Source organism: Myxocyprinus asiaticus, chromosome 9 (genome assembly GCF_019703515.2).
Source record: "Myxocyprinus asiaticus isolate MX2 ecotype Aquarium Trade chromosome 9, UBuf_Myxa_2, whole genome shotgun sequence".
NCBI lineage: Eukaryota > Metazoa > Chordata > Actinopteri > Cypriniformes > Catostomidae > Myxocyprinus > Myxocyprinus asiaticus.
Genome location: NC_059352.1, coordinates 50,752,437 through 50,778,731, shown reverse-complemented (window position 1 = coordinate 50,778,731; position 26,295 = coordinate 50,752,437). Strand labels below are relative to the sequence as shown.

Below are 26,295 nucleotides of genomic sequence, written 5' to 3'. Positions count from 1 at the left end.
AAGTGTTATTGACGAGTTCACTTGCAGAAAATGTCAATACGTTTTTATATTATTATTATTTACAGTTGTTTCTAAGTTTAAAAGGGATAATATGATGGCATTATTTCTGAACTCAGGTCGTTTTTTTTTTAAAGATTATACAGGTAGAAGTCTGAACTCTTTACAGTGGTTGAACTTCATCATTACCTCACCATGACCGGACGTGCCAGTTTCTGAACATTAAATCACCATCACTGATGTGTAAATATTCCTTTTAATAAAAAGTAATCTCGGAATACAATGATACATAAGACAAAACACAAGACATATGTTCACAGTCAATGAAAGTCACACTGATTTTCAATTTCTTTCATTCATTCATAATTTTCTTTTTAATTGCAGGGTAATACTTCTTAATATGCAATACCAACATTTAAGCTTTCAAACATCCAGGGATGTGGCATGTTTAAGGTACAAATGAAAAGATTTGACATAAACACAAAAATATTTAGCCATCAAACTGAATTGTGTAATCTTTAACAAAAGTTTATGATTTTAAACTCTAAAAGTTTACACAGTTCAATTTGTTATGAAATTAAAATGCATACATTTTTTTTTTCTTTTTTTTTTGTGAATGGGTCAATGATGTGATGCCATTTTTTTGTCTGGATCTATTAAGTTGTTGAAAAATACACTAAAAATGGCACTCAAGATAATTACTTGAATACACATCTGATATCATGTGAAAAACCCTTTCGACTTTTAATTATTTGGCAATTTTATGAAAGGAAAATATTTTACTCGGGTCATTTGGTGTAACCCTGAGAAAACGTCTCCATATTCATGACTCAAAAATTCAAAATATTTGCAAAACATATATTTATTTATTTTTACCTTGGAAAATATGTCTGAAAGTGTTTTTGTTTAATGATTAAGTTGTGTAAACTCTCATGTATTGAGGCACAAGGTGCAACTATTTTAATGCATTTTTACTTATTAATGCATAATTCATAGATACGTTTGACATTATTAAAGTAATTATATATATATATATATATATATTGTAACAAATGTTATAAAGGTTTTTTTTTTTTTTTTAATTAAACAAACATGGACACAAATATTACATTTCTTTGATTTTTAAAACATATTTTTACCCCGGATGACCTTATTTGTCAATGACCCATATATCCATGCATACTGAGTACCACACTTTACTATTTTCAGAAATGGCATACTGTGGACAGTTTGAAATGCTATAGAAGCCAGTTTGTAGTGTGAAATTAATGTTTTTCACATTCTTAGAAATATACTGTATATAAAAGACATAGTAATACTCTCTCAATAATCACAAGTGGCACACAGAAAAACAGATGATTCCACTTTCCATTCTCTACCACATTAAAGGTTGAAAGGTCTTATTTTCCAATGATAACATTCCTGTATCCTCTTACATGGCCCAGCTTGTCACTGTCAAAATCCACTACGAGTTTGCGCAGGCCGCACTGAGTTGGAGTGAAGTAGATTTTGACTTTAGCCTCTTGTCCGGGTTCAATGCTCGACTCGAGTCTGGAGGGATGAAATGTTTATAAGTCAGACTCAGAAACCACACGTTTTCAATCTTTTACACATTCCTTACCTGATTATTGTTTGTTCAAATGTAAATTGTTGGACCATAGTAAAGAACAATTAGTGTTGTAATTCCTCACTCTTTTTAAATATTGAGCGGGGTCCAAAACTCTGAGACAAAATGAAAAATCTCAGATTTTATCAATTAAATCTGGAAAAAAAATATTGAAATAATTAAAATAACCTCCTGAGCCCCCTGAGTGACTGCCGTGTGCATTTTCCATTTCGCTTTTTGATTTGTAACTAGTAACACCTAATATAAATGCAAAAACAATTCTAGAGCAAATAGTTTTCCTAAAAATGTATGTCCTTATATGTGGACAGTGGGACTAAGTTGTGACATTTTAAATAATACAAGCTATTTTTTTTAATCCAACTGTTTCCAGGAGTGTTGGTTATTCATGTTTTTGAGACGTTACAGACATTACATCAGAAATTAGCATAAATAATTCTGACCCTAGCTCCCTATTTAGTGAATGACTTAACCTCCAGTGTGCTGTCTGTCTGCACTGGTCTCAGAACAGTTCAAAATGCACCTTATTTTCATCCTAACTCCATATAAAGCCTCTGCAAGCAACATTTTTCAGCATTCTCCATGTAAAAAGTAAATGTAGGAATGTATTTACTAATGTTAATGAATAGAATCGTATTGCACAATGATAACAGAATAAAATATAACAACATTTATTTTAAATGAAGCGAAATGACCCACAGATGTGTTAAAGTTGAAAGTGATTCATAATAACCAACATGTCTTTTCAACTTTCGAGGGAATAATGTCCCAGAATCCACGTATGTGGACATCATGTTTATCAGCGTGTTGACGCGTGAAAAATTCATGCATTTTTTTAAGCGGCATATCAAATGAAACAAGAGACGCAACTATTTACACCCAAATAGGTTTCAATGAAAAAAACTTAAATCGGTTTCTTACCAGAGGCACTTTTGTTGGCTCTGCACACATAGAAGCGATTCAGGGAAATCGACGTAGTGTGGCCGCATCACGACTCGATGCGGAAGAAGTTTAACCCTTTACATGACAGTCTAGAGTCTTGTAAACAGTATTCAGTCCGTTTAAATTCATTTAAATTATTTGTTGCTTGTCGCAAAGCCAAAATATACCACGCATGTAAACGAGGGGTCACACGAGGTTAATAGAATTCTGTGGTGTCAATGGCAGTGATAAAAATGACATTTTGAATGTTTTTCGAAAAAAATCGGGGATTGTCTGGGAAGTCTGGAAAAAACTATGTTTAAGGTTTTTTGGGGGGGGGAAATATTTAAGACACAAGCAACATTGGTTATCAGCATGTTCTAAATTTCTATCCACCCAAATTGGAACCCGATGTGCCACCATGTGACAAATGTTAAAGCCCCGAAAATACCCCACACTGTTCTTTTGATGACACATACCAGATACGACATTTGCAAAGAAGTGAAAAAACGCTGTGGCGAAGTTGCGCATGACTGTAGTTCCAGCTTTGGCTACTGGGATAGTTCGGAAATTCGGAAATCATTGACCAATTTTTGCAGACAAACACATATACAAATTGAGTTTGTCAGTCTGTCCGAGGTAGACTTAAGGGGATGTTACCACGGAATGTGTTCTTGCATTGCGTAAGCACTATTTTCGTTGGTCTACGTGTATATACACAAGATTTTAAAGCGTCACTGTGATTGCAACATGTGTCCCAAGTTTACAGTGTCTCTGGCCATAAATGCTGCCTTTTTAGGACATTATGTCAAGTTAAATGTAGTTTGAAACCACTGGATCTCGAGACCCATGCATTCTGCGCTGTGAAGTCGTCTTCGATTTCTTGTCTGTACAGCTGGATTTATGCTTACTGCCCCCTGCTGACTGGTACTCACAAAGACGGTGACAAGGTGGTACTTTTAGCTTGCATGGCTTATTTGATGGAAAATTTATTTTTAATGCATTTTTGTATGTTCAGAGGGCATGATCATTTTTATGTAATTAATCACACTACATTAACTCGTTAAATCGACAGCCTTAATAATATTTATGAAAGAATGAGCAGAAATTATGTTAAGTTTCCGATTGAGTGCAGCATGTAACACCGCAGTACATGTCAACTTCCCCACAATATTTCATGCCAACTAGCCGCTTCCTCATTTGAAGACATAAACATTAGTGTTCTTACTTCTAGTATTATTGTTAGTTAGTGTTCTTACTTCTCAGTGATGCTGTAGCCGCCCGTGAGGTTTGCACCCTCTATAGTGAAACAGCAGCCTTGTAAAGGTTCTGGCAGTGGGTTCTGCAGCGTAAGTTCTGCTGCCAGCTTACGGTTCTCCTTGGGTTCTCCAAGAATCTAAAAAAACATATCTACATTATCATGCATTTACGAGTGTGCTCAACATCTTGGACCTGACATGGCGATTGTACTTAAATGGGGTTGACATGGTGATAACAACATTTATTTTGTGATCATGGTGACTGAGGGGTTGCAATGGTAACCATGTGACTGTACCCTGATTTTGATATCTGGGTTGTCCACTACAATGTCTCTCATGGCCATGACAGCTTCTCTGGTGCTGTAGTCAATGAGCAGAGCGCCTAGACGAATTAGATTATCCTCCATTAGATTATTACAGTATTTACTGTAGTTCAGCCTCAGAGGAACCTTCCTTTCTGAAACAAACACACAACACAGTCAAGACACATACTATATCCATAACACACACATAAAAAGTGCTTTTTTATTTGATTATTAATTAACCAGCCTAAAGTATTTTTGTAAACAAAAACTGGGCAACAGCTATGTTATTATTCTAACTGTAAAATTTAAACAAAGAGAGAAAGTTTGCATATAACTTGTTATGACAGAGCTTTTAATAAATTATATATATATATATATATATATATATATATATATATATATATATATATAATCTTAAGGGTTTCTTGCGCCAAAAGCAACCATAATTTAGTTTTTTACCCCAATTTCTTTTCTTTTTGACCATTATAAAATAAAAAAAAACATGGCAAAATCTTAACATAAATTTATCTCCATATTCCTTGCTAAATATTTAAGAACAAAGTAAGCACACCAAGTAACACTGGCTATAATGAAATGGCATATCAAACAGAAATATATGTTTAAGACGACAAACTACCTTTAGCATTTCAATTCAGAGTTTCCAACTTGTAATTATGAGTTTGACAATACGTAAGCATTTTTACAGGTCAGAAACTCGTAATTGCGGTAGTCCGGACATGAGGTGAATGAAATTAGTTTCATTAAATCCTCTGGGTGGACTGGGGGTTTTGAGTAACAAATGACTAAATGGTACAATAAACTACTGTTTTATTTCAAAGGATCAAGAAAAAATAATTCTAATTACATGACCCCTTTAATATTTAATCACACACATCAGTCATATAAAAACTAAAAGTCACCCACCTGCTCCTGGCAATAGTTCCACATTGAGCAGATCTTTAAAGCCGCACTCTCGTCCAGTGACTCCATTATAAGACACGGCGCGGGATGCAAACACAAGACGACACTTCTTCTCTTCCACTGTGTTATTTGTCACAACTGCAAACACATCAAAGTCGCAGCCCTTCCTGATCCCGGAGGAGAGCTTGATGGTGACGTATAGCCCGGCGTTCGCCTGCTGTTGATTCAACTTGTTCTGGTGTTTGGCTTTCTCAAAAACCTTCCGCTCCTCCGCTGAACCTGCATGAGGAATCATGTGTCACCACAGGTCAAAACCCATCAACAGTCAAAGCTTACATAGAAATGTTCACTGCAAAGCTCTCTTCATCATGTTTTCCAAACGAGTCACATCATGAATTATAACAGGGCAACTTGTGTTTCTTGCTGCAGCCGCACCTAAAGTTATGTGGAAACACTGTACACTAACAGTGTCCCAGTGTGTGTGTGTGTGTATATACAGTTGTGCTCAAAAGTTTGCATACCCTTGGAGAATTGGTAATATATGTACCATTTTTAAAGAAAACATGAATGAGCAGGCAAAACACATTTCTTTTATTTCTTATGGGATTCATATTCAGCTGTAGGTTATAACAGAGTGGCACAATCATAAAACAAAACATGGCAATAAAGAAAAAATTGAAATGACCCCTGTTCAAAAGTCTGCATATCCTTAGTTCTTAATACTGTGTATTGCCCCCTTTAGCATCAATGACAGCATGCAGTCTTTTGTAATAGTTGTCTATGAGGCCCCAGGTGGTATAGCTGCCCATTCGTCTTGGCAAAATGCCTCCAGGTCATGAAAAGTCTTTGGTCATCTTGCATGAACCACACGTTTGAGATCTGCCCAGAGTGGCTCGATGATATTAAGGTCAGGAGACTGTGATGGCCGCTCCAGAACCTTCACCTTTTTCTGCTGTAACACCTGGAGGGTCATTGTCATGCTGGAAAGTCCAAGAGCGTCACATGTGCAGCTTTCGTGCAGAAGAATGCAAATTGTCTGCCAGTATTTTCTGATAACATGATGCATTCATCTTGCCATCAATTTTCACAAGATTCCCCGTGCCTTTAGAGCTCACACACCCCCAAAACATCAGTGAGCCACCACCATGCTTCACAGTGGGGATGGTATTCTTTTCACTATAGGCCTTGTTGACCCCTCTCCAAACATAGCGCTTATGGTTGTGACCATAAAACTCTATTTTGGTCTCGTCACTCCAAATTACAGTGTGCCAGAAGCTGTGAGGCGTGTCAAGGTGTTGTCGGGCATATCATAACCGGGCTTTTTTGTGGTATTGGCACAGTAAAGGCTTCTTTCTGGCAGCTTGACCATGCAGCTCATTTTTGTTCAAGTATCGTCGTATTGGGCTCCTTGAAACAACCACACCATCTTTTTCCAGAGCAGCCTGTATTTCTCCTGAGGTTACCTGTGGGTTTTTCTTTGTATCCTGAACAATTCTTCTGGCAGTTGTGGCTGAAATCTTTCTTGGTCTACCTGACCTTGGCTTGGTATCAAGAGATCCCCGAATTTTCCACTTATTAATAAGTGATTGAACAGTACTGACTGGCATTTTCAAGGCTTTGGATATCTTTTTATATCCTTTTCCATCTTTATAAATTTCCATTACCTTATTATGCAGGTCTTTTGACAGTTCTTTTCTGCTCCCCATGGCTCAGTATCTAGCCTGCTCAGTGCATCCACGTGAGAGCTAACAAACTCATTGACTATTTATACACAGACACTAATTGCAATTTAAAAAGCCACAGGTGAGAGAAATTAACCTTTAATTGCCATTTAAACCTGTGTGTGTCACCTTGTTTGTCTGTAACAAGGCCAAACATTCAAGGGTATGTAAACTTTTGATCAGGGCCATTTGGGTGATTTCTGTTATCATTATGATTTAAAAAGGAGCCAAACAACTATGTGATAATAAATAGCTTCATATGATCACTATCCTTAAATAAAAGATTTTTGCATGATCAGTCATATTTTCAAAATCAATGCCAAAATTTCACAATTTCTGCCAGGGTACGCAAACTTTTGAGCACAACTGTGTATATATATATATATATATATATATATATATATATATATATATATATATCGAATCTGACAGCTTACATGTAATGTGTGTATATTTCTACCTTCAGGATATTTGTACAGGTGTGTGATATCTTCTCTCACATCACAGCCCACACTCTTAGTGCTGATCTTCTGTCCAACCTTCTGGTCATTCACGATTTTTCTTGTACTGCCGTCTTTATACTTCAGGAAGAACGCTAGGTCTGCGTTCACCTCCGCAAAAACAAATGCAGCGTCATACTTTAATGTGAGCTCTCCTTCCTTTACTGCCCGTACAGGGACTGGTCCACAACAGAACACACCTGAGAGAATAAATAATTTTTGAGGTGATGCTTTTTGCTTCTTTAAAAGGGTCATAACATGAGACATTGTAATTTCCTTGATCTTTTTAAATAAAAGAGTTAATAACTTTCAGAACTCAAAACTTCGACCCCAGTCCAAAAAGAACCTTCTATTGAAACTAAACTGCAAAACTGTGCGTTACAAACTATACATTTACACTTTGACGATAGCTAATTGCATTTTAATTGGGTTTCTAATTTACTGGATTTCTAATTTGATGTCATATTTAAAATAAAAATGCATTAAAAGAAATCTTCAAGCTGATGCATGTCTGATCCATCTGATTGCAAATTTAAAATATAGCTGCAAGCAGCAATTACGGGGCCAAGCACACCAACGTATGGCATGTATGGAAGTGTCAGTGGACATCACTGATTATGACTTTAAGAAAAGCAGCATAAAAAACATAGGTACAATTGATAAAATACAAGTAATTATAATTTTTGACCAGTAGGTGGAGCAGTAACCAAACTATTCAGACATTATAAGCAAAAATAGGCATTCTTCATATCTCCTGACCACTAGGTGGCACTGTGCTGAAATGCTACAGGCACCCTCAAGTCATGATGGCTATAACATATACCAAGTTTGGTGTTAATACGCCAAAGCTTTGCAAAGATACAGCCTCACGTCCATTTTGGAGTACTCGCCATTCAATTCGTTGAAGAGTTATTCGAGAACAGTTTGGTCTATCAAAAAGCTTTTGATAAATTTTTGTCCGCTGTGTCTCTAGATGATACACAACAAATTTTGTGCAAATCAGACTTATGGTCTAGGAGAAGTTCGAAAAAGTATTTATTTTTTCGGAAAATTCAAAATGGTGGAAAATCTAGTCAGACGGAAATTGAAACCAGAAGTTATGAGCCCAAACATAAGTGCAATTTTGAACAGTTGGTGGCGCTAGAGCATTGGCGTTAGAGACCCCAAATTTGGGTCAGTTATAGTTAAGAGTGTCTTCTATCAGTGTGCCAAATTTCATAACTTTTCCTACGTACGGTTCTATGGGCTGCCATAGATTTCAATGGCGGAAGAATAATAATAAGATGAAGAACAATAACGAATACAATAGGTACCTACGCACTTTCAGTGCTTGGCCCCTAAAAACTATAGAATATTCTATATACCTTCACTTTTCTCCTGTGGTGTCGGGTCACTCGCCTGCCACCCATCAAAACCAGATGAGAGGTCAGGTCGGGTCATCCAACTCTCAACCCAGCAGTGATAGTTCCTACATGAAATAATAAAGATTTTAAATGTTTATTTATGATTAATGATTTTTTTGTAAACAACTACAGGCTCTCAATGCACTAGTAAAACAGCAGCTTCTTACTTACATAACGACAATATCCCTAAATACACAAGCTGACACATACAGTTCCACCAAAGGTATTCAGGCACTTAATGTCTGGATTATTGCATTAAATAACAAAATATCAAACCAAGTGTTGTCTGTTTTAAATAAAGATGGTACAAGCACACGTTTTAAGCAAAACTATTATACAAAAAAAGTGTGTCAGGTATTCATGATAATACTTTTAGGAGCCATTATGTGCTTATTTTTAACCTAATTCTTGAGGTTTCATATTTATAAACTATTTTTACTAGAAGCATGCTGCCTTCACATGCTAGCGGAATTATCCTACTTCACACTACTGGAGTCGTAATTACGAATATGTCACGTTCAAGTGCGATGTTATCAGAGAGAGTAGGAAACTTGGAGGACGCCAGGTTTATTCTTGCATATTTCTTGGGGAACTATTTTGACACTGTAATACGTGTTTGTCAGCTTATCGATGATAATGGAATTTTGGTCAAATACATGCTATTTTCTCTGTGTAAAAAATGTATAATGTGCATCAAATGGTTACTGATATATATAAATATATGTTACAGAAACAGCAAGAGATTAACAAGGTAGCTGTATTTAGAAAAATTAATAAAACCTATCATTCACTGCAGAAAGTGTGCTCTCCTCCGCCATGTTGAAAGTTTATGTCTCCTCCCAACTCGGAAACTCAGGTATCAAAATTATCTCTGAGTTTACCATTCGTGAATTATGACTTGCATTCATGTGCAACTTCCTAGTAGGAAACTCATATATACGATAAAGCTGACAGCACGTGAAGTTAGCATTAATAATAGAATAGAATTTAACATAATTTCACTGACAAATCACTTTCCTCATGTATTAATGTATAAAAAGTTTTTAAAAGAAGTCATTTTTCATACCATATCATATCTCTGCTGACACTCTCTGTTTCACCTCTTTCATTGATGTAACGTTCGATCACAAGGTTGCTGTTTGTATCGTGGGCTGAAAAGTAGTTTGTTACCACCCGGCATGGAATCCCAAGAGCTCGAGACACTGACAACAAACAAAAAAACATGCTTAGTGTGAGTACACAAAGAAAATACTATTTCAACTTTTTAAATAGTTTATAGTAGCTACATTCATCTTTCAATTTAAATGTTAAAAGTTAAATAAGTTATGTATTATTTATAAAGTATTATAACTGTAGTTACAATTATTTATGAGAAGTTATAACATATTATAAGACATATTATGAGACATTATGAATGCATTATAATGCATTATAAATATGGGCTTCATAGAAAGTGTTACCCAATGTTTGACTTTTTTTTTTTTACTTTTGTATTTTTGTACTGTTTTGGGTCACCACTTGACGTCCAGTTAAAAATCTGGATCCTGAAGCAAAACCAGTTGAGAACCACTGATCTACTGTAATACCTTCTACAAGAAAATACATATTTTTTACAGTCTGAATAAATGAGAATCATATAATACCCGTGCAGGCAACAGCTGCAAACACCCAGCACTGGCCGTAGCGCACGGGCAAACAGGAAGTGCTGTTCCACGTCCTCAGAATCTCAACGCTCCCCCTCCAGGACATGGGGCTCATTCCACCTTCAAATGACTCTTTCCAGCAGCCCTCCAGTACGCCAGAATCTCTGTCATTACTGTTTATCTGGATTGGGAATAAAGTAAATGAGTTGCAGGCCCCATTTACACCTGGTATTTAAATCTGTCTCAGGTGATCCGATCACAACAGCACTAATTAAAATCCTTTGAATGACGCTAATGTCTGACTCTTACCATCGCACTGAGAACTCGAGTGACATAAATGACATTTCTACGTCCAGAGCAGTCTTTCCCCGGGTTTCTCTGGTGTTTAGGGTTCATGTCCAGGATTCTCAAACAAGCATCCAGGATGCCTTCCTCAAACTGCAGGACATAACACAAAAGAGATGCATTTGCAAATAACACATTGCTCTACTATCGATATGTAGTGTTTACAACTGTTACAATGAATTACAATTTTATTCAGAAATAAAAATAGGAAAGAAAAAATTATGCTTTTGCTGAAGTGCTCAGATGTTTCTCCTGAGAAAAAGACCCTCACTTGCAATCTCACATGTATCTCACAAGAGATCTCAACAATGTATCAAACTGTGCTCAGATTTACCAGGATACCAAAGTCTGCAATTATAAGTGAGGGATCTAAATACCATAAAAAAATTTTTTCAAATCAACTCATCCCTCATCATCCTTTCAATGGAGGATTTTCCAGAAACTTTCATAGAAATTTTTCTACCCCATTATCTCTAGGGGGCGCTAATTTGGGACACAGATGTTTTGAGGCCTTATTTTGTTATTTTATGTAACATGAATGCAGAAATGATTCTAAACTTTCAAACGATATCTCATATGCCTCACTTATGTATACGGAGACTTTAACGTTTTAAGCGAAAACTTTTTTCGCGATATGGCGCCCCCCTTTGGACCCGCCTGCGGGTAACCCAGCCTCACTGTAACCCAGATTTTTGCTTTTTTTTTTTTTTTTTTTAAGAAAAGGAGGGTTCAGTCAAAATAAATGTTTGTGGTAATTATGCCACAAATGCTGTCGATTGAGCATAACTTGTATTGAACCCAGAATATTCCTTTAAGCATGCCAATTCTTATTATTACAATGCAAAATGCAGAAAAAATAATTACATATTAAGTATCATGAATGCTTAATTGTCATGGAAATAATGTCACAATGCAAAAAATCTTAATGGTACAAAACAGGCTTCAGTTTCTCACCAAACTTTGATTCTATGTTCATTCTTATAAAGCACCCTCATTTGTGTCTTTGCTGCTATGCATTAAGAAGTTGTTTTGAGCTGAGTTGTTACAGGGTGACATCACCATATGCTACTAGATCATTATCTTACACAGGAACACCTGCATTTGTTCTTGCGTATTTATTGGTACCTGTCCAAAATCCCAGGCCAACGGGACGGGATAATCAGCATCGCCCCTGAAGATGATCCCATCCTGAGCCAAAACATACTCCACCAGTTTATCTTCGCTGTCCATGTACACCACATCTCCTGTAAGTCATTTTTATAGGCTGAGTGTGTATGAACCATAACACAGTTTTATCCATCTGTCAAGTTGCAATTAAACAATATTTTCCAATCATGCAGGGAGGAGAACAGGATTTCCATGGGTCTGTGACCTTAAGATGTGGTCCACCCAAACACATGTGCTTGTACTTACTTGGACACCACGGGTTGAACAGCAGTATGAAATCAAACTGGACACAGCCATCTAAAGTTAGGACATATCGGCCAATGGGAGCATCAGGGGCAGGGCAGACAGAAAGGCAAATGGTGTCCCCAGGTGGACTGGTCACTGCAGCACTCCAACACGTGCTGTCGATCTCATCGCTGAGGCTAAACACGGCCCTGGTGCCGTATTGCATTGCAGGCTGAGGGCCTATCAGAGAATCACACTTTATTACAGCGTCAACTCCTAATTAGATGTTGAAATAAGTACATAAAAAAGCAAAGCCTTTAATGAGTCATTGTAAGGGAGAAATATGCCTTGCTGAGTGTATGACTTGTGTGCGAATAGAAAATATGGACATTATTTTGAATTCAGTGAGCAAAACTGGAGATTTTTTTATTTTTATTAAAGCAACTTTAAATAAAGAAATTACTACTTTTCGACAAAGTAATCAGTAAAGTAATCTTATTACAATTGTATAAACTCAATTAGTAATTTGAAGTGGATTATTTTTGACTAATTTACCTAAAACATTTTTTTTTACTGTTATTACAATAACACATATCTTCTTCAGTCTAGAACCAGGGTTTCCAGGGGCCGTGGACAGATGTATAAAACATAAAAGAGTTAGTTTAAAAATATACAAATATTCTTTATATTTCAACATTTATCTCTAGATGATCTATTTAACATTATAGAATGTAATAAAGTAATGTTTGTTAATGTTATTAATGAAAGATATTACAAAGTGTTACAGAGAAATCTAGCTTTTTATATTGGGGTACTGGGTCTGTAAAGGTTGAAAACCACTTATCTAGAACACCCGGCTTTCAGCAAATAGTCATTTAGCGGACACATTTGGGTGAATCTCAGCCAGGTCACTTTTCACCCCAAAATCAAATGAAAGAAAATTTACTAAATTAAGAAGTGTGAAGAGGTCACGTGACGCCATGCAAGGAGGAGACGTGTGAGCGACGAGCTCTGCGCACTTTGCTGAATTTTCGATTATTTTCATGTTATAATCTGGTAAATTTTGAAATACCCAGTTACACATTTGTCCTTTGTTGCAAAACATGGCAAAGAAGTCAATATCCTCAGGCTCTGGAGACATTAAAAGACACTTACGTGTTCAGGATGAAAGCCCCGACAGGCCTACAGACCGCTGACTCGATTTAGATGGCGCGGCGGGAGAGGAGATCCAGCGTCAGTTGTCCAACATGTCGGTGATGTTGACGAAGGTTCTTGCTGACTTGGAGGATCTCGCTGTAATACGTTGATCGATTACGGCGATGGAAATAAAATTCTCTGAGTTAGGTACAAGAGTGACTGATGTTGAAAAACGAATCGATTTTCTGGAATCTTCGGAGAGGGAATTAACCGCTAATCCACCCGCGACCAAAGTTGATCTGGAACATCTCCTTGAAAAGCTTGAAGATCTTGAGAATAGAAACCGCAGGAATAACGTTCGAATTGTTGGAATTCCGGAGCATGAGGAGGGCAGAGATATGGTGAAATTCCTAGACGAGTTTTTCCCGAGTCTGCTCGACATAACAGGCCACAAGCTGGAAATCGAGCGAGCTCATAGAGTCCCAGCTCACGGATCTGCTGAGGGAGACAGGCCCAGATCGATTCTGGACAGATTTCTGAGATCATCCGTTAACGATCTTGTGTTGCACCAGGCGAGGAGCAAAGGGAAGCTTTCTTGGAAGAACCATAATATTTTCTTGTTCCCAGACTTTGCGAGTTCAACAAGAGAGAAACGCGATCGGTTCAAGGAATGTAAGAAACTCTTACATCAGAAAAAGATCTCGTTTGCTCTGATGTTTCCTGCCAAACTGAGAATAGAAACGAAAGACGGTCACAAAGTATTTACATGTCCCAGTCAAGCAATGTCTTTTATTGAATCAATGGATGAGTAAACCATTGGATGTTTCTCATGTGAGTGGGTTTGACTCGCTGTACTTACTCTTGAGGAAGCTGGGCGACATTTTGGGTTTTTTGCGTTGGCTCCACCTAGTGGCTGGAGCTTGTTTTGTGAGTAACACTTTTCCTTGAAGAAACTTTTGCATTGAAGTTCCCGGACAGTTTGAGAGTGGACACTACGGATGACCGCAAAATATCTACATGCTCACACAAAGGATGTCTTTTATAAAGTTGACGGATTGAGTAAGTCATGGTATATATGTTTATACAGCCTCAGAGTGAATTGACTCGACCATCCGGGGAACCGGGATGCCGGTTTTGTTTCTTTTTGTATTGGTTCCGCCTAGCGGCTGGAGCTTGTTCTATTGAATAACACTCCTTTGGAACAGCTGTGGATTAATCTGTTCGTTCTTCGTGCTTATTCCTCCTGCTGGCTGTAGTTTGTTTTTAGTTTATTTTACGAGACATTGGAACAATTACGTCATCCGCTGAACTCATAACAGCTGACTCACTGAACATTCGTTTGTCTGTCTGAGGAATCTGATCGGTTTTATATCAGCTGGAATTTGTTTTGTGGAAGATCACACCTTTGAGACAGTTCTGTGAATGAATGTACACATTCTTTGTGTTCATTCTTCCTATTTGCTGGGTTTATTTGACAAAGTATTTTCTGTTATGTAATTTGTGAGGCAAAATTGAGCAATCCGATGCAAAGTTGTCATGGAGGCTCGTGGGCGTTCATGGACCTTTTGAGTTTAAAGGGAGTGTCGCCGGTTGGCGCTTTTGTGCGCGGGGTTAATGTGCGCGCTTTTCTTTTTTCTGTTTGTTTTGTTCGGGTGTTGATTGTTTCACTAATGGGGAATGTGGTCTGTATAATTTTGTTTTTCATACACAATTTTTTTTTTTTTATTATATCAATATGTCAAGTGTTAATATGAGTGTACTATCTCTCTCCACATGGAAAGTAAATGGGTTGGGGCACCCCATAAAAAGAAGGAAGGTATTACTTTTCTTAAATGTAAGAAATATGATATAGTGTTTCTTCAAGAAACACATCTCTACCTGCAGGAAGCTGAAAAATTTGGGAAGATATGGGGTGGACATGTTTTTTTTAGTGCTGGCTCAATTAAGAGCAAGGGAATCATTATATTGATTAATAAACATCCACAATTCAAATGTCTCAAACAGACTAAAGATAAATTAGGAAGAGTCATTATTGTGCATTGTGTTGAAATTCAAGGGCAAAGGTTGATTTTGGCTAATATTTACGCACCTAACGCTGATGATCAAGGCTTTTTTATAGATCTTGAAGGGATGTTGCAAACTGCTGGCACCCCTCATGATATAATATTGGGAGGAGACTTTAATCTTTTGATGGACTCAGTCCTTGATCATGTGATTTTTTTCGTTTTTTATTTTTAATAAATTTGCAAAGATTTCAAACAAACTTCTTTCACATTGTCATTATGGGGTATTGTTTGTAGAATTTTGAGGAAAATAAGGAATTTAATCCATTTTGGATTAATTTCAGATTATTTTGCTTTGGATAGGGGAACTCGGCAGGGTTGCCCTCTTTCCCCTTTATTGTTCTGTCTTGCCCTGGAACCATTAGCAGCCGCGATAAGAAAGGAGGATGATTTTCCAGGGGTGGTGGCGGGAGGTGTGGCGCATAAACTTCTGCTTTACGCAGATGATATTTTATTATTTGTCACTGAACCTACTAGATCTATGCCTTGCCTCAACAGAATTATTAATTCCTTTTCTAAGTTCTCAGGATACAAAGTTAATTGGTCTAAATCCGAAGCTTTGGCTCTACAGCATACTGTCCAGTAACGGCTTTCCAGCCGGGCGCCTTCCAGTGGCCCAAACAGGGCATTAAGTATTTGGGGATTTTATTCCCAGCAAATTTGTCTGATTTAGTTAGTTAATTTTGACCCTTTAATAAAAAGGTTTTCGAGCGATGTGGGCAGGTGGGCTTCATTACATTTATCGATGATTGGGAAGGTTAATGTTATTAAAATGAATTGTATTCCAAAATGTAACTACCTGCTACAGTTCCTACCTGTAGATGTCCCCCTCTCTTATTTCAAGCAATTCGATAGCATAGCGAAGTCCTTCATTTGGAATGGTAAATGTCCCAGATTGCATTTTAATAAGTTACAGTACATAGGCCGATTGACAAAGGTGGGCTAGGACTACCCAAGATTTTGTTTTATTACTATGTGTTCAGTCTCAGACATTTGGCTCATTGGTCACTTCCACCTGAGAGAGCCCCTCCCTGGTTTGTTATTGAACAGACAGTTCTTGTCCCTATTTCGCCGTTACAAAGCATCTCTATCAAACTAATTGGAAAAGTTACACCCCGTTATTTCGCATTTACACTCGGTATGGACTAAAGTGTCCAGATTGTTTAAATTGGACACGTATTTAAATGTTGCCTCGAGCATATGGCAGAACCCAAGATTGTGTATTGGCAAGTCCCCTTTCTGCTGGCCAGAGTGGATTTTGAGGGGGGTTGCTACACTCGGTGACCTATATGAAAGTGGTGTGTTGAGATCGTTTGAAAACTTGGTCCAACATTTTGGGATCCCCAGACCTCAGTTTTATAGGTATTTACAATTGCGCCACCTGCTTTGTACTATTTTTGGGAGTAGCACACACCCCCCTGAGGAGGCAGATGCTTTGGGAGAGGTGATTGTGGCTTTTGAAAAAGGTCATGAGGCATCAGTGTACTACTCCCTGTTAATTCAGAGTATGGGGGATGGAGTTTTAACTTCTATTGAGAAATTATGGGAGAAAGATTTGAAATTGGTATTGGAGGAGGGAGTGTGGACTAAGATTCTGAAAAATGTCAAGTCTGTATCTAGAGATGCAAGGGTTCGCTTTTATGTAATTTAAGATTTTACAAAGATTTTATTGGACCCCCTCTAGATTATACAGGCTTGGTCTTAAAGACACACCCACATGCTGGCAATGCCAATCAGAAGTTGGAGACATAGCCCATGTTTTTTGGGGATGCGTTAAGATCCAAGATTTTTGGTTAAAGATTCAGAATTATTTGCGTGACATTCTGGACACTCAAATTTTACTTTGCCCCAGACTTTGCATTTTGGGCGATGGGGAAGTTATAAATTCGGGTGACAAATATATAAAAATTGGGTTCTGACTAGCGTGATGATCGGTAGACAAATTATTTTAAGGGGATGGAAGTCAAATGGAGCGCCACCATTTCCAGAGTGGTGTGCGGAGATGGGGAGGGTGGCGGCTTATGAGAGGATGATAGATGGAAGGCTGGGGCGGGAGGACTTATTTTTCAGGAAGTGGGGTAGGTATTTGGCAGTTTTGGAGGATGAGGAGGGAGATGTTTAGTTTAATTATGTATGTTTATTATATATTTTATTTTATATTTATTTTTATTATTTATTTTATTCGTTGTGTGTGTGTATTATTTTATGTGACCACAGGGGTTTTCTTTGGGGTAGGGTGGGGTTGGTGTTTGGGGAGGGATATTAATGAGTGTTAAAAGTTAAATGTTGATTCGGTGTATATATGTTGTGTTTTTCTCTGTTGTGCTTTCTTTTTGAATCAATAAAAATGTTAATTACAAAAGAAATGTGAAGAAAATATATATTTTGCATAACAAAAATGAAGACCTTAAGATTATTTCCCCCAAATTCACTTTATTGTAATGCATACAGACATTTTAATTCTAAATGTCTCAATGGTGAATCTCATTAGATTGTCATTACTGTATTACAGTAAAATAAAATAACTATACACTATTTTTATTTGAATCAGCATACATTAAAGGTTGTAAAAGTGCTAGCAGAATATATATATATATATATACAGTATATAAGAGCTGTCAAAATTAATGGGTTAACGAATGCGATTAAAAAAGTTACCACACTAATTTTTCTTAATCACGATTAACACATTTACCATAAATAAAGCGTAAACCAGCATAAACACTTGTTGGAAGAGCCTTGTGATGTGTCTGCCCGGAGTTATTACACTGATGCACACACCACAACACACGCAGTGATTCAGTGTCATGATTCAGAGATCAGCAGTTACAGAAACACTCAAACCAGCCAATCTGGCACCAACAATCATGCCACGGTCCAAATCATTGAGATCACATTTTTTCCCCATTCTGATTGTTGATGTGAACATTAACTGAAGCTCCTGACCCATATCTGCATGATTTTATGCACTGCACTGCTGCCACACGATTGGCTGAGTAGATAATCACATGGATGATTGTTGGTGCCAGACGGGCTGGTTTGAGTATTTCTGTAACTGCTGATCTCCTGGGATTTTCACACACAACAGTCTCTAGAATTTACTCTGGTGACAAAAACAAAAAAACATCCAGTGAGCGGCAGTTATGCATATGGAAACGTCTTGTTGATGAGAGAGATCAACAGAGAATGGCCAGACTGGTTTGAACTGACAAAGTCTACGGTAACTCAGATAACCGCTCTGTACAATTGTGCTGAGAAGAATATCATCTCTGAATGCTATTCTGAGATGCGGGTTGGCGCTGTTTTGGTGGCACGAGGGTGACATACACAATATTAGGCTGCACACGTAATAATTTGCACTTGGTGTAAATAGGCCCTAAGAGTGTCACAAATTACACATTATTCCAGATATAACACATAGAACATGAGAACATCTCAGTAAATACAAGCCAAATGTTTGCACAAAAATTTCCCTCTGCTTTTATTCTAAACTATTCCGGAATGTGTCCACTGTTCAGTCTGTGAATCTCCGGGACTGTCAGATCTCATTGAGTCATTGACCCTGCTATCAAAGGTCAAGGAACACACTGGAATTCTGTGCACTCAGACTTGGAAGCATTCCAGAGAGCCACTCCTTTCGACTTGCTCCAGAGCTATGAAATATGTACTACTAGATGTACTTACAAAAAAGGAAAAGATTACATTTCCCATTATTATAACATCATAAATCAAACAAAAGTGTCAGTTCCACTGCATGAATGTGTGTTTTCTTGAACGATGCTATGCGGTTGCTTACTACCTCAAATCAGAAGAATCCAACCTTTAAGTTTCTTTTAAATTCTGGTCTCTACATATGGCTCAATATGTTTTTGTATCTAAATAGTTTTTGGCAACACTACTAAAAACTTTCAAGGGCTCAACATCTGTGATCTAACTTCATAAATTCCATTAAACAAGCCAAAAGTCTTGGTCTTGTTGTCTTGACAGTGGTGTTATCTGAGACTGAGCAGACACTTTCCTATCTGATTATTCATACAAGCAAACTCACAGAAAGTAAACAGTGGCTCATTTTTTAGAGAACTGCCTAAGGTAAAAGCATATAGTAAAGTCTGTAGCTATTTGGGGCTTACAGCAGTAGTTATCAGAGCACAAAAGAGACGTTTGTATTTGATAACTTACAGAAATCATATTTCACTTTATGATTCTTTTAAAAATCTTTCAAACTGTGGTATTAGGGCAACAAAATGTCACATCCCTGAGTGTGAGAGCTTTCATTTGATATATATGACTTGTCCATTTATGTGCTATGTAAAGGACTTTTATTTTTATATAAATATTTCTACCCCATTACCTCTGGGAGGGTGGGGGGGGGTGGGGTGGGGGGGGGGGTATATAAGGCACAAAGCCGCTACAACATGAGCCGTCATCTTGATTGTTTTGGATTGAACGGATCACTGACTGCATCACATGACAACAAATACATCATCATTTTCAGCCATCTCCGTTTTCCCCGTCCACACTACAACGCGATGACGGCATTTTCAAATGTATCCACTTGGGACAGCATTTTCGAAAAGCTCAATTTTTCCTGTCAAAAACACCCTCTCTGTGTGGATGGAAGGTTTAATAGTAGAGGAAAAGATGTGTTTTCAAACTAAAATGTATTGGTGTGGACAAAGTTAAAAAATGCTTACATTTTCTTTTTATTTAATAATTCTTCTATGATGATTCCACAACGCGATCCGCTCTGAACAGCTGGAAGCCCGGCAGATGTAGCATGCTGTCCGGGATGGCTTCATTCAGCCAGGTTTCCATGAAACACAGAGCAGCGGAGTTAGAAAGCGATGATGACTAATGTGTTTTGCGTCATTATCTGGTAATTTATTTCTAAATAGAAAAAAATACATATTTATTAATCATAAATAATAGTCAAATATTGAATTGTTTTAGCCTCATGCAACCCTGCGGCCTCATGCGAGGACTCGTTATTTTGGATTAACTATACGCAACGGATCATTTAAATTCATTTAAACACATTGCATACTGTTCATTTAAGGGTTAAACTTCTAGAGACACGTGACCAAACACCATAGCATCGATTTCTGTGAACTGCTTCTATGGGCGCAGTGCCAACAAAAATGCCCCTGGTACGAAACCTATTCACATTTGTTCCCTGAAACCTGTTTGGTAGTAAAGAGTCGTGTCTCTAGTTTCGTTTGATATGCTGCTTTAAATATTTCGTTCATTTTTCGCGCTTTGGCGCGCTGATAAAAGTACTCGGATGAGTGCTGTGGAGCGGTTTTCTGACAGACGATCCAAAAACTTTTCACAGTAACAAATCTGTGGGTGATTTCGCTTCATTTTAATATAAAATGTGTTATATTTTTGTTTGTTAACACTGTACAATACCATTAGTAAATGCATTCCTATTTACTGTGCATTTTCATATTGAGAATCAATGGGTTCATCCAAAAGCTGGAAAATGTGTCTTTCAGAGGCTTTATATGGAGTTAGGATGAAAATAAGGTGCATTTCTAAACTGTTCTGAGACCAGTGCAGAGAGACAGTACACTGGAGGTTAAGTCATTCACTAAATAGGGAGCAAGGGAGCATCCTATAGCTCTCTATGCAGTTAAGTGCATTCACTCCTAAAATCTGATCAAAAGTTCAGTTTCAGGCTGCAGATGATGTTTGGATCACTCAACATGTTTGGCAGACATGGGACAATGATAATCAGTACATAGATTCAGAATTTTATAATGCTACATTTTATTTTAACACGATTGGCAGTGATTTGATGATGCTGGACATTACTTTAAATCAGAATTACTGTATGTATTCATCTTTCCAGAAAATCAGCTGTAATGTCTATAACATCTCAAAAACATGAATAACCAACCCTCCTGGACATATAGTAACTAGGAAAATATTTGATGAACAAAATCTGACTTTCTATAGCTTGGTATTTCTTAAAATTTCACAACTTAGTCCTGCTGTCCACATATGAGTACATCAATGTTTAGGAAAACTATTTGCACTAGTTTTATGTTTTTGTTTTTATTTTGCTTGTTTATTAGGTGCTACTAATTACAAATCAAAAAATGAAATGGAAAATGCACACAGAAGTCATGCAGCGGGGTTAAAGGAGATTTAATTTTTCTGTCTTTTTCAGGTAAGATTAAAGAAAGTGATATTATCCATTTTGATAATTTGATGATTGATAAACCCCATCCCTCCAAAGACATGAATGCTCTAAATAACAAGGAGGTGAAAAGCGTTTCTGATTGGCTAAATAATAGCATCCTGCATCCTTTTTATGCTGTTTACAAAATATAATGCTGTCAGAGAGAGGTGAGATTACTCACGACACTTATTTCACTGATATCTATCAGTCGGGTAATAGCAACATTTTCTGTGTGCTTTTAATTTCAAGCATTTCAAACTTATTTACTTTCTTCCTATCTTACCTGTACTTTGTAATGCACCTTTAATTGAGCTATTGGCCTAATAAATTACCAGATAATGACGCAAAACACATTAGTCATCATCGCTTTCTAACTCCGCTGCTCTGTGTTTCATGGAAACCTGGCTGAATGAAGCCATCCCGGACAGCATGCTACATCTGCCGGGCTTCCGGCTGTTCAGAGCGGATCGCGTTGTGGAATCATCAGGGAAAACGAGAGATGGTGGAAAATGCTTTTACATCAACGAAGGTTGGTGTACAGATGTAACAGCGTTGAAGAAGATGTGCTGTCCTAATTTATAAGTGCTCTTCATCAACTTTAAGCCTTTCTACTCGCCACGGGAGTTTTCCTCGTTTATTCTGGTGAGTGTTTATATTCCTCCACAAGCGTGTGTGAGTGCAGCTCTGCAACAGCTGGCTGATCAGATCACAGACACAGAACAACAATACCCTGACTCACTTATCATTATTCTGGGAGATTTTAATAAAGCTAACCTCACCAGTGAACTGCCAAAATACTAGCAACACATCACATGCCCCACCAGAGACAGAAATATACTGGACCACTGCTACACCACTGTAAAGGATGCATATCGCTCTGTCCTACATGCAGCTTTAGGACTCTCTGATCACTGTCTGGTTCGTCTTCTCCCGACCTACAAGCAGAAAATAAAATCAACTAAGCCTGTAGTAAGGACTGTAAAGAGATGGACCAATGAAGCAGAGCTGAAACTACAAGCCTGCTTTGACTGCACTGATTGGAGTGTTTTTGAAGCTGCAGCCACAGACCTGGACATCATATATCAGCTTCTGTGAGGATATGTGCATCCCTACTAGGACATTTTTATCATTCAATAAAGATAAACCATGGTTTACAGGAAAACTCAGGCAGCTTCGTCATAAAAAGAGGATGCTTACAGAAGTGGGGATAAAATATTGTACAACCAGGCCAGAAACACACTGACTAAGGAAATTATGTGTGGCTAAAAGAAGCTACTCTGAAAAGCTGAAAAAACAGTTTTCAGCCAACAATCCTGCATTTATGTGGAACAGTCTGAAAAGCATAACCAAGTATAAGATACCTCCCCCTCATTCTGTAGAGAATCAATAAATGGCTGATGAATTGAATGTGTTTTATTGCAGGTTTGAAAAGCCCAGTCTCACAGCCATTTCCCACTCTGATCTTCACTTCACACTCCCCCTCCTGCTACTCAACCTGCACTTATGGTATGTGAGGAGGATATGTGCCGGGTCTTCCAGAAACAAAAGACTAGAAAAGATTCAGGCCCAGAAGGTGTCTCACATGCCTGTCTGAAAGTCTGCGCTGACCAACTGGCCCCCATCTTCACACAGATCCTCAATAGATCACTGGAGCATTGTGAAGTCCCCGAAAAACCCAAAATCACAGGACTTAATGACTACAGAATTGTCACTCTCACATCTGTGGTCATGAAGCCATTTGAGAGACTGGTTTTGGCCTACCTGAAGGACATCACTGGACCCCTGCTAGACCCCCTTCTATTTGCTTACCAAGCAAACAGGTCTGTGGATGATGCTGTCAACATGGGACTGCATTATATCCTGCAACACCTCGACAGACCTGGGACTTATTCAAGGATACAATTTGTGGACTTCAGTTCAGCCTTCAATATCATCATGCCTGATCTTCTCTCAACCAAACTGACCCAGCTCTCCATGCCAACCACAATCTGTTGGTGGATCAACAGCTTTCTAACAGATAGGCAGCAGCTAGTAAGACTGGGGAAAATCACATCCGGGACCCTCACTATTAGCACTGGTGCTCCTCAGGGATGCATTCTCTCTCCACTGCTCTTCTCCCTGGCCTCATTCGCGATGGTGATGAGTCTGCATACAGATGGGAGGTTGAACAGCTGGCTGTCTGGTGCGGTCACAACAACCTTGAACTGAATAAGTTTAAAACAGTGGAGATGATAGTGGACTTCAGGAGAAATTCCCCCGCACTCCCCCCCCCACCCCCACCACCATCCTGAACAGCACTGTGGCAGCAGTGGAGACATTCAGGTTCCTGGGCTCTACCATCTATCAGGACCTGAAGTGGGACACCCACATAGACCTCATTGTGAAGAAGGCTCAGCAGAGGTTGTACTTCCTTTGCCAGCTGAGGAAGTTCAACCTGCCACTGGAGCTGATGACTCAGTCATACTCAGCCATCATTCAGTCTGTCCTGTGTACATCTATAACTGTCTGGTTTGGTTCAGCCACCAAATCAGACAGAAGGAAACTACAACATGCAGTCAGGACTGCTGAGATGAATATTGAATGTTCCATTTATATAGCGCTTTTTCTGACACTACACTCAAAGCGCTTTACACAGTGAACAGGGGACTCTCCTCAACCACCACCAGTGTGCAGCATCCACCTGGATGATGCGACGGCAGCCATAGTGCACCAGTACGCTCACAACACACCAGCTATTGGTGAAGAGGAGAGATAGATTTACAGAGACAATTAATGGATGGGGATTATTAGGAGGCCATGATTGGCCAATGGGGGGAATTTGGACAGGACAACGGGGTTACATCCCTACTCTTTACGAAAAGTGCCCTGGGACTTTTAATGACCACAGAGAGTCAGGAACTCGGTTTAACATCTCATCTGAAGTATGGTGCTTTTATACAGTATAGTGTCCCTATCACTATACTGGGGCATTAGGACCCACACTTAGCAACCTTAGTTTTCCCCAGGAGGTCCCCCATCCAGGTACTGGTCAGGCTCAACCCTGCTTAGCTTCAGTGGGCAACCGGTCTTGAGCTACAGGGTGATATGTCTGCTATTGGTGCCGCCCTGCCAACCCTCCAGAGTAAGGAAAGTGCAGGTAGAATCACTCTTGACCCCACACACCCTGCCCACTACCTTCTTGAACTGTTGCCCTTTGGCCGGCGCAACAGAGCACTCAGCGCCAGGACAGCCAGGCACAAGAACAGTTTTTACCCTCAGGCCATTTACCACATGAACAATTAAACTGCCTTCAGGACTCCCATAGTGCAATAATGTATAAATATGTCATGTACATATGTAAATTCACTCATATTTAATTAAATAACTGTACATATCCTTACCTTGTACATATATCATGTACATATGCCATTCTGTTATATGTCCTGTTTTTTGTATGTCTATTTATACTCTTACCTTGTTTTATATTCTGTGTCTCACTGTAATGTTCTGTGTGCACTTGCTTGTTTCTCTAATCACCCAAAAAAAAAAAAAATGTATTGTCTACGTGAGGACACTTGACAATAAAGCTCATTCTAATTCTGATTCTGATTAGCACACAGCATTACCGGTCTCTGCTATGATTTGAAGTTGACTGACTCCCGGCAGGTAAGAACCAGAGTTGAGATACAGATTAATGGTGAAGGGCTGTCCTCTCCTCACGATCAGTCGATCGGTGCCGTTCAGCTCTGTGTGGTGGTCAGTGTTATTGAACTGACATGCCAGATCCCAGGTGCCAATATCTAAAGCTGTGAGAAGAACAGAAAATAAAGATTATTTTGTGTCACAGACAGAGTACCACTGCTGAACAGAATGAGAAAGAATGGACCCTATTTACTTTACTAATAATAAACATTACTGGTCTTTTCCTGGTTCACTCTATAGGACAACTGATATATATCGATAACTTATAAACCTACCGTAGGATCTGAGGTTGTTAATTGATGGAATATGCTTCTGTTGAAGGCATTAGTCCATATTATTTCAACTTCATTAAAAAAAATTATGTTTAATAGGGACCTGGGTAGATCAGCGAGTATTGACGCTGACTACCACCCCTGGAGTCACGAGTTTATATCCAGGGCATGCTGAGTGACTCCATCCAGGTCTCCTAAATGAACAAATTGGTCCGGTTGCAAGGGAGGGTAGAGTCACATGGGATAACCTCCTCATGGTCACTATAATGTGGTTCTCCCTCTTGGTGTGGCGCGCGATGAGTTGTGCATGGATGCCGCGGAGAATAGTGTGGGCCTCCACATGCGCTGTCTCCATGGTAATGCACTCAACAAGCTACGTGATAAGATGCGCGGATTGACGTCTCAGACACGGAGGCAACTGAGATTCATCCTCCGCCACCCAGATTGAGGCGAGTCGCTACGACACCACGAGGACTTATTGGGAAGCGCATTGGGAATTGGGCATTCCAATTGGGAAGAAAAGGGGAGATAATAAAAAAAATATTCCTGGTGAAGAACTGCACTACCCATGATCCTGAAGAGAAATATCCACCTATCAGAAATTCATGGCGAACAAAGCACACCAAAAGTGCTCTGCAGCAACACGTTATGAATGACGCAATCAAGCCGCTCTCCTTACACTCTCGAACTACTTATATATTTGTATATATCTGAATAATTTGCAATAGTATAAAAGTATATTGTTTATATGCTTATAATCAACACCTTTAAATAAATAGTTTTATTTCTTTCCATTATTTTTTATTTATGACATTCACAAAGCTTCATGGGATTGTAGTTCATTCCCTCATGAAAGACGGTAAGTACACAATCTTGTTTTGTCGTTGCCCTTCACTTTTGCTTGTTTATTATCATGTTTCACTCTGA

General features: G+C 38.5%; 1 protein-coding gene across 1 annotated transcript in view; it reads right to left on the bottom strand.

Moving 5' to 3' along the window:
* Positions 1-234: 234 nt before the first annotated feature.
* Positions 235-26,295, bottom strand: part of LOC127445899 (protein-glutamine gamma-glutamyltransferase 2-like) — a 32,542-nt gene continuing 6,481 nt past the window's right edge. The window contains exons 2-13 of the mRNA XM_051706374.1: positions 25,021-25,200; positions 12,053-12,271; positions 11,765-11,883; positions 10,604-10,732; positions 10,295-10,475; positions 9,718-9,853; positions 8,613-8,716; positions 7,209-7,448; positions 5,031-5,306; positions 4,098-4,258; positions 3,802-3,938; positions 235-1,548 (exon numbers count right to left, since the gene is read on the bottom strand). Coding sequence (XP_051562334.1) covers positions 1,398-1,548; positions 3,802-3,938; positions 4,098-4,258; positions 5,031-5,306; positions 7,209-7,448; positions 8,613-8,716; positions 9,718-9,853; positions 10,295-10,475; positions 10,604-10,732; positions 11,765-11,883; positions 12,053-12,271; positions 25,021-25,200 — 2,033 coding nt within the window. The 3' untranslated portion in view covers positions 235-1,397. The remainder of the gene's footprint in view (positions 1,549-3,801; positions 3,939-4,097; positions 4,259-5,030; positions 5,307-7,208; positions 7,449-8,612; positions 8,717-9,717; positions 9,854-10,294; positions 10,476-10,603; positions 10,733-11,764; positions 11,884-12,052; positions 12,272-25,020; positions 25,201-26,295) is intronic.